The 9,537-nt window shown below is 45.0% G+C and overlaps 1 protein-coding gene across 1 annotated transcript; it reads right to left on the bottom strand.

Annotated features, from left to right (window-relative positions):
- Positions 1–571: 571 nt before the first annotated feature.
- On the bottom strand, positions 572–9,039 carry PHLDA1 (pleckstrin homology like domain family A member 1). The gene is made up of 2 exons (XM_036299703.1): positions 5,228–9,039; positions 572–4,802 (listed from the first exon to the last, which is right to left on the bottom strand). Exon 1 carries the CDS (start codon positions 6,418–6,420, stop codon positions 5,254–5,256), a length of 1,167 nt encoding a protein of 388 aa, XP_036155596.1. The 5' UTR covers positions 6,421–9,039; the 3' UTR covers positions 572–4,802; positions 5,228–5,253.
- Positions 9,040–9,537: the final 498 nt, after the last annotated feature.

Here is a 9,537-nt window from a genome sequence, read left to right as displayed (position 1 = left end):
AAAAAAAAATCCTGCTTAAAACAGTAGAGAAATGAAAAATACTTTTAAGTTTTCTATGTTAAAGTCTTGAGATTTAAAGGTTTTTTTTAGATGCCAATGGAGATTGTAAAATTATGCTATTTTCCTTTAAAGAATCAAGCCTCTATTCTGCTCTCAACATAAAACAAGAAGCTTTATAGATACCTGTTTGAAGAGTGATTCTCTGAGTCAAGGCTCTACCCTCTCAAGAGACATAGAAGGACTAGACTCTTTCTGGGACTCAAGTAATTCAAGCTAATTACTGGAACCATTTCTTATCCTCTGAGGCATTATGGGAAATTCAACTCGAATTCATTAGCATTCTGAAAGGTAATTATTTTCCCAAAAGATCTAAGTGAATTTTTATATCCTATATTCAAAATGCCCAGCTAATGTTTTTAAAAGTAAATTTCCAATCCCCCAGATGGTTTTTTTCTTCTCAGAATGGTCAAGGGCTTTTCAACAGACAAGCCCTTTAGAACCCTTCTCCCATAGGGAAGCAGAGTGTCTATGCCCGGTCAGCAAGGCCTTCAAAGGGTCCACAGATCAGTCATCTCATTCGATATTTTATTTAAATGGAATGCATTTTTAAAATATGAAAAATAAATCACATCTCCCCAAATCATTTAAGAGACATATTTACACAAATTATGAGCATACTTAAGTTCAGGAATGTGATAGTAAAGCATTTGGTACATTGTGATACTTGTTTTTCAGAAGCCGGTACTTGCATATTCTGAAACTAAGCAGAAAGCCGACAGTGGAATGTAACAGACAATCATTTTATCTTCCTTCTCAAAATTAATACAGTGATCTGGACGGACCACCTATTATTAAAAACCAATTCCTCACTATCCCACTAGGCCAGCTTCAGAGCGACAGGGAGTAGGCCTCTCCAGCTTTTATGAAGATGCTGCTAATGACCCAGAGTCCTCTGCTTCCTTCACCGGACAATAATGCCCTAAGAAAACCCTGTTGGATCCTACACTCCATTTAGCAGATGTCCTGCCAATGAAGTTGCAGATCACTTTGTCATCTAATGGGATGTAATTCTAGATTGGCTGTACAACATACAGACCAAAAAGTCACCCTTCACATTGTGTCCAAACTTTAGAAAGTAGTTATTAAAAACCCACCCAACACAATTTCATAATTAATACATCTCAGGTTGTTTTTGGTAAATTGGCATATTTCTTTTATAAGAATCACAGATGTATTCAATATCAAGCTCTGTAACTTCCAAATTTAAATTTTAGTCAGCTGAAGGCATTTTACTGGTAAAGCCAAAGGAAGTTTGTTTACATTTACCAACAAAAAACAAACAAAAAACAAAGAGAAGAATGAATGTTCACAAGCCCATCCTCATCCTACAAAGCTCTATATTTTATGGGATTGATCTAGTTTTCACATACAGTCTTAGACCCCTCTTCTAAACCTGCCATTGAACATGATATTATAAACACTTGGAGACAAGCTAAAACCAAGTTACTTTCCATGGGGACCGAAAACAAGTGATGTGTTTGAACTTCCACACTAGCAACAAACTTGTAGTGTCAGATTTAAAATGAGGAATCTTTAAGAGAAATGGGTATATGAAGACAGAGTTTAAAACACACACACACACACACACACACACACACACACACACACATACACACACACACCAAAAAATGCCTTTGAACTTAAGCCAGACTTCTTAACAGTGTTTACATGTGAGGGGAATTCTTTCAAGCAATGAGTTGGGTTTTTCTACCTCCATTTGAAAAAATGTTAAGTGAAATAAAGTTGGTTCGATTTCCAGATGAGAAAATTCCAGCTTCCTCTATGAGGGAAATGTTCATTTTGAAAGAGCTCTTTATAGGCATTTACTCTGACCTCAGCATTCCCTGCAGGGCATAAGCAGATCCGATTTCCACTAAGAAAGTATGCCTGAGGAGCTTCCTCATGTTGCGCAGCTTGTCCAGGATTAGCTTTTCTCAGGGAATGAAATGAGTGTAAAAGGAAGCTCAGTGTGAGGCAAGAGAAAGAGAAACCACCTCCTGGGTGCTGGGATGTTACACACTTTTTCCTTCTTTCATTCATTATTCCCAACAAATAGTTATTGAGCTGTGTACGAGGCTTGGCGCCAACAGAAGTTTCAAGACAAAATTTCAGTTTCCAGATGAAAAATCCTTTAAATTTCCCAACTTTTTACATTTTATGTTTATTTAAGGGGTGAGTTTTCTGTTGGACCTGCCCTTTCCTTCTTCTTTTTCTTGGGTTAAAAGAAATACTTTTATCTTTTTCCATAAAGGTGATTGGTTAGGCCTTGTAATACCTTAAGTGTTTAATATTACTTTTTTACAGGTAGAATAGAACCACTGACACGCAAAATGCTTTGCATTTGTATTTTGTTTGTTTTGTTGCGCTTTGTTAAGCATAGTTGTTTCTTTGTTCTGGAAAATTATTCAACCATAATAATTTCAAAGTGTCAAAACACAAAAACCATCCTACTTCTCTCCTTTCTCATTTCTGAGTTTTCACAGTTAAATATTAAGAGATCTTCAAACTAGAGAGGCACTAAGAGGGTCAACTCAACATAAATATCACAGCAGACCAAGGACTAAGGGCTGTGGAAAAACAGGACAAGGAACCATGATTTTGATGGCCCCATTAGGAACCACAGACATGGCGGTGGAAAAATTCCACCAGCCAATAGCCTATATTTAAGCTTAATGAATCTTAATTTTAAAACTACTTGGTATAAATATTATCTTTTTATATAGCACAAGAATTGGAAGAAAAATCCTTCTATCTGGGGAAAAAAGCTGTGGTTTCATAGGGGTTATATGATCTACATATATTAAAACACTGGTACAATGAGGCATTATCTTAAAATTACAGCAGGGGTACCAAAGAAGCTGAACCAAACTTGGCTTAAGAACTCTTTAGATTTGACTCTCTGAGCTGCCCATCATATGTATGTGTGTGTGTGTGTGTGTGTGTGTGTGTGTGTGTGTGTGTATGATTTTTTTAAATCTTTGCAACAAATGTTCACAGCCACAACTTAAACAGCCTCTGGAAGTGGGAGTCCCCTTAAGTTCTATTTGCCATTTGCTCAAGTTTTAGATTACCCCTGCAACTTTTTGGATTAGAGTTATGGCCTCAAAATTCCATCATTTAAATATTGCACTAGCAAGTAATTTGACTGTGAAACTCCTTTCCAGATGGAAGGAGAATAAAGGTATCTCTAGCATAAAATTCTGCTTTCATTTCTTGACTACATAATTTAGCATTGGCCTAATATCGACCTTCCAATTTGGATGCTGGAAAAATACTGATCAAGACTTTGCAAAAGATAATGGAAAACAGAGGCCCGTTAGTAAAGCCATGCAGATAGGAAGTGATTTTCAGCCCCAAGAGGATTTTGTATCATCTATGGCTCGTTTTAAACCGAAGTAGCATCTGCCCTTGTGGATTCTGACCATCCTTTTGATTTAACACAGAAGAGGGTTTGTTCCACCTTTAAAAGTACCCCCCCCCCCCAACCCCTCAGGAACAAGTGCTGCTAAAACAAGACTGGGGTTGTTTTCCTACTGAAAACCCAGTGTTTATCCAGTCCTTCCTTTGTCAATGTCTGAGTTTAGTTAACCTAACAGCAAAACATATAACCCTCCAATTTCTCACAGAGCAATAAAAAGCAAAACAATTGGTTTCTCTGATTAACATTATTTTCAGTAAGAAAAAAAAAAAGTTATGACTCTTAGACCTTTGAAATAGTTACAAACTGTATTTTTAAACTCTAAGATTCTAGGATATGCTTCTAGAATAAAGTAAGGAAATGTGGTTCCAGTAAAGGGTGCAAAGCCCTTGGCGAAGGGTAATCTCTAGTGTGGACAGAACACAAAAATGTTCTCTCAGACAAGTTGAATGATTCCCTCCCGCCCCCGCCCCCACTATGTTTTTTGAAATGAAACACCTAATGCATTTATACTCATAAACCATAAATATCTCCTTATTAAACCCTTCACAGATGGCATAAGCAAGGTTTTTTCTACTGTAGACATAGCCCTACCACACATTCAAGATCATCCTGCCATCAGGTGGGTTACGTTTTAAATATTTCGGATTAGGTGTCATTACTACTCATTTCCTTTTAGAAAAACAGATTTTCACAATTACACAATTCTGAACATTTAGCTTCTTTAAACTTCTATTCTACACAACACAGAGTCTAAAGGGAAAAAAATAATCTCCAAAAAAAAAAGTTATATCACAGAGTTTAATTTCAACCACCTGGCATAACAAGTGTGTCCGGGTTCTGAAATTGATCTAGGAATAATGAATGAATGAAGTCTTAATGTTTTCCCCTACACCTCTCTTTTTTCCTTTCCAAGATTAGAACTTACTAGGAAATAGGTTTTTGAAAATAAAGTTCCTTTTCTGGAAAACGGCCTACATTCAGAAATGTCTTAGAACAAATATTTTTTAAAAAAAACTAATAAATAATCATAAATCAAAATACATTAAAATAAAATTACAGTACATCTTCGCTCCCAGAAGGTCCACCATACTGGGAGATCCTTTCAAAGGTTCATAAATAAAGCCTTCTAGCCTTGAAATCGTTTCCTGCATTGTGATGAGGAAAAGTATGCAGAAAACTAAGAGGAATTGCAAGTTATCGGTCGGAATTGCAAGTTATCGGCCAAACTACTTGGTCTGGTGCAGAGCAGGGAGATTTGTTTTCCATCCAAATGAAGACAACAGAAAGGCGCTCTCGTCCCACTTCCTCGAGTCCTCAAAACCTGGAAAGAAAGGACACCGAATGAAGTAGATGGCTCAGGTTCCTCCAAGACCCAGTTCTCTCCGGGCCGGTCAGACGGACAGAGCGTGCTCGCTAGGACACCGGGGTCGCTTCCTCCAGTGCCAGACACGGCAAGAGCCAGCGGTGCGGCTGGGCGCACCCCGCCGGACGCGTGCGGGCAGGGTGGGTGGGCAGGTGGCGGCCAGCGGGCCTCCCCGCCTAGCCCGAGTCCCCCGCGCCCCCCTCTCTGCCCGGCTTCTCCTGGCTCTAGCCTGCTTCGCTTCTTTCCACCTACCCAGAAACTTGAAAGAACTTCTCATTTTTCCACCCAAGAGCCAAACCCGTGAACACACTTCCAACTCCTTCTAACAGCCCGAGACCCAATCCTCGCACGGCCCTCGGGAGCCGGAGTTGCCGGGGCCTTACCTCGTCTTGCCCGGGTGCTGCCCCCTTCAGGCGGAGTTGGAGGTGCTGCGGAGAAGCCGGTGGCCGTGCGGCTGCGAGAGCGGCTGTTGGTGCGGGTGCGGTAGCTGATGCGGGTGCTGGTGAGGATGCGAGTGTGGATGCGGATACGGGTGGAGCTGTTGGGGCTGCGGCTTGGGTTGGGGTTGAGGCTTGGGTTGAGGCTGCGGCTGGGGTTGGGAATGTGTTTGGAGTTGGAGCTGGGGCTGGGGCTGGGGTTGGGGCTGGGGCTGGGGCTGGGACGGAAGCTGCGGCTGCGGAGGCTGCTGCTGGACCAGGTGCTGCTGCTTCTGCCGCGTGGACTTGACCGCCAGGATGGCCTGACGGTTCTTGTACTGCACCATCTGCAGCGTGATCTCGGCGTTCCAGCCTTGGTCCTGCGGGCACCGAAAGTCGATCTCCTTGCCTTCGGCCATCACCACAGTGAAGTACATGTACTTGCCCTTGCGCTCCACGCAGTCCACGGTCTTCATGTTGGAAAAGTGCAATTCCTTGAGCTTGGCCGGCGGCTCGAGGATGGCCGCGGTGGGGCCCCCGGGCTGGGACGGCTCCGCGGGCCCCTGCCCGGGCGGCGGCGGCGGCGGCTGCTGGTGCTGCAGCTGCTTGGGCGGGATGAGCAGGAGCCCCTCCTCGGTGAGGATGCAGCACTTTTTCTTCCAGAGCTGCAACAGCCCGTCGCTGCGCTTCTCCAGCACACCTTCTTTCAACGCCTTGCAGCCGCTGCTCTCCAACATCTTCCCGGCATAGGAGGGGGCGCCGCTCGCCTCGGCCTCTCCAATTCCAGCCGCCCGGGCCGGGGGCAGCAGTAGCAGCCGCGCTCCGTCCTCGCCCCAGCGACTCCCGCGGCGGCCGCCCGCCCGGAGCGCGCAGAGGAGGCTGACGCGCAGGAAGCAGAGCGACGGCGGCTCAGGGTCCGGGCAGAGGGGCAGCCGCGTCCTGATGCTCCACCAGGTCCCGGAGCTGCGAGCCGCCGGGCCTCGGCCGTCCTCTTGCGAGCGCTCAGCGAAGGGCACTGGCCGGGCCCCCTCGCGGCGCTTTTGAATGGGCCATCTTCCCCACCCCCGAGTGACACCCAGCGGAAAAGGCGGCTCTTGGCGCCCGCCCCGCGGGGGAAAGCCCAGCTCCGAGAGGCGCTCTGCCGCGGGCGCACGCCTCATTCACTTGGGGCCGGTCCAAAGCCGGCCGCGCCCACGCCCCCCGCTCCCTCGCCCCGCCTCTCACCGCCCCCTCGCTTCCGCGCTCCTTCCAGAGGGTGACGGCGGCGACCCGAGCCCCGGAAACTCCCCTTCTCCTTCAGGGGCGGCAAATGCCAACTCCCGGCGGGCGCTGAGGCCCTCCCCACCGGCCCGCCTCTCCCCGGCCGGCGGGGCCGTCTGCTAAGAGCCTCAAAAATGAAGATGGGGCTGCGAGGTGGGCACAGCGACCAGACAGCGCCCGGAGCGCCAGCCTCTCCCGCCGCCCTCGGGACCCAGCCCCGCAGAGCCGAAGTCCTGGCCGGGGCGGGCCAGGGGGCTGAGCATGAGGCCCGCGAGCCGTGGGATCCGCGGAGGTGTGCCCTCCCCGACCCTACGTAAACATCTCAGTGCACAAGGCCGAGAGGACACGGTGTCTTCACCCTCGTTTGCTCGCGGTCATTAACTGTGTCTTCTTGGGACAGAGAGGGCAATTGTTGAAACAGCAGCGCTCCCGTCCGTCCCATTTGGAAGGGGTGTGGGAAGGCGACCTCAGATGGCATCTCGCCTCCCTTCTGTCCAGGAGCGCAGGCTCTATCTTCACCTTGGACACGAATTCTCCAGCTCGCTTCTGGACCCACCTGGACGGTCTGCAACATCGCACAACAGTAACTCAACTCTAACTAAAATCCCGGGACTGGCCCGTGCTGAGACTCCACACTACAAGGCACAGCCGAGCGCTTCCAAGGGCAGATTGGTCTCCGTGGGCCCCTCTCTCTACAAATGCCTACGGGGCCAGATCTCTGTTTTGTCATCTCATTTATATGTGACCTGGGGAAGGTAATGCTGTCCTTGCCCCTAGCTCTCTCCTACTTCCATCTTCAAACAATTTCTACAGAAATTCTGAGAAACAAACCAGAATAAAGAGCACAAACTGAAACCAAACCTCTTGGTGGGGAGATTCATCCCCAAATAAACAGAGAACCCCTCTGTAGTGACCTTGAGGATATGAAGAAGAATCACTCGAAGAAGAAATAAACCAGGGGTGGACAAGTCAGAATTGGCCACGGTAAAAGGAAGGGCTGCTGCTTGTGCCAGGAAGAAGGGAGAGCTTAGCTCATCTGCTAGTTTCTTATGGCTGGAACAAAGAATTCAATAGGGGAACAAGTGAGAGATGAACTTGGAGATGAGCAAGAGTCAAATCCTTTGTGCTATGATAAGAAATTCGAACTTAACCCCAAGGTAATCAAGAACGAAGGGTAATTTTTGAACAGGAGGATCCTGAATCTTAATCTAAGAAACAGTGCCTTGGCAAATGAGACAATTCCAGCACCATCCTGAGTCCCACTAAATGTGCAGTTGGCAGGTTCCCGGGATCTTCACATTATTTAATGGACTAGCAGTCTTTTAAAGAAAAGGGCAATTTTTTAAATTATAGATTTTTGGTAAGATGATGTAAAAATAAAAAAAGCAATTCTGTATAACAATAACAAACACTACACTGCACATCTCAGTTCTTTCCTTGTCTTGTAGGACAAGTGAGCATTCCAGAGAATTTCTGCATGACCAGCTGTTCATCTTTTAACAGAATGCCATTCTTCTGCTCATTTGGAAAGAACACCTCCTTTAAGTGTGTAATTCAGAGTCCCCGAGGGCAGGTGAATTTGGGAAAGACATTTTATATGAAAAAAAAAGTGGTACAATACAAACTTGATTGGGTGAAAAATAAGATGTAATCTGGAAGCCCAAACCATTTTCTTAGGAGAAACTCAATATATTTGGTGTTATCCAATCTGCAGTTTATCAAGATGCAACACACACATTTTATTTAAATTTCTTCAGGATGTCCAAACAAGCACAATTTTCAAACGCACTTATTTTATTATTGAGACTTTAAAACTCGGAATTTGCAGTTGAATATTTCATGACTTAGTGACGGTGACTAGCTCAGAAGTATGTGTTCTCTCTGACCACAGGGCACTTTTACTGAAAATCTCAGTAGTATAGGAATCTTGTAGATGGGTGACAGCTTTGATCACCACCAATTCACAAAAATGATCATATTGACGATGAATTCACAAAATATGAATTATAAGAAATAACTGTTGTAAAGAAATACCACAAGTTCAGTTGTAGATATAATGAAAATCTACAAGCGTCACTTAGAAGTTGCTAAAATTTAGAAAGCTAGCTAACAAAATAATTGCTCTGGTAAACAAACCTGAAATGGCTACTTCAAATTATATATTAACGGCTGGCTGCATCAAATTGTCTATTAGCATCTGACAGTTTATCATTTTCACCTTTTGGTTACGGTTCTTCATTTGGCTTCAAGGACACCTCCCTGGTCACTGTCTCCGTCTCTTCTACAGGGTCATCCACTTTGTCCCAATCTTTTCATATTAGAGTCTCATCATTTTCAATAATATCTATATGCCAAAGACTCCCAAATTAATATCCAACTACTTGTTGCCAAAGAATAAACCAAGACTACCAGCCCGGCCAGTGTTGCACAGTGGTTGAGCCTTGACCTATGAACCAGGTGATTACTGTTCAATTCCCGGTCAGGGCATATGCCCAGGTTTTGAGCTCAATTCCCAGTAGGGACCGTGCAGGAGGCAGTGGATCAAGGATTCTCACTTGTCATTGATGTTTCTTTTTATCTCTCCCTCTCACTTCCTCTCTGAAATCAATATATTTTCTTAAAGAAATTGCTCATAAAAAAGAAACACACACACACAGAATAAGACTATCAACATTTTTAAAAAGTAATAATACTAACATGCTAGGCAAGGGAACACATACTAGTGAAGACATTCACTGAGTAGTTCACTAGAAGAAAAAGTATGAGGGGATTTTATTTATTTATTTATTAATATATTTTGTTGATTTCAGAGGGGAAGTGGGAGGGAGAGAAATAGAAACATAGATGAGAGAGAATCATTGGTTGGCTACCTCCTGCATGCCTCCTACTGGGTATTGAGCCCTTAACCTGGGCATGTGCCCTGACCGGAAATCGAACCCTGTACCCTGCAGTCCACAGGCTGACACTCTATCCACTAAGCCAAACCGGCTAGGGCTATGAGGGGATTTTATACCATA

The sequence above is a fragment of the Myotis myotis genome, unplaced genomic scaffold (genome assembly GCF_014108235.1).
Source record: "Myotis myotis isolate mMyoMyo1 unplaced genomic scaffold, mMyoMyo1.p scaffold_m19_p_3, whole genome shotgun sequence".
Classification (NCBI taxonomy): domain Eukaryota; kingdom Metazoa; phylum Chordata; class Mammalia; order Chiroptera; family Vespertilionidae; genus Myotis; species Myotis myotis.
The sequence above is the reverse complement of the archived record's forward strand: the minus strand, read 5'-3'. Positions and strand labels throughout refer to the sequence as shown.

What these genes read in the sequence shown, in the direction of transcription:
- PHLDA1 (XM_036299703.1), bottom strand. Translation starts at nt 6,420, where the DNA reads ATGAGGCGTGCGCCCGCGGCAGAGCGCCTCTCGGAGCTGGGCTTTCCC.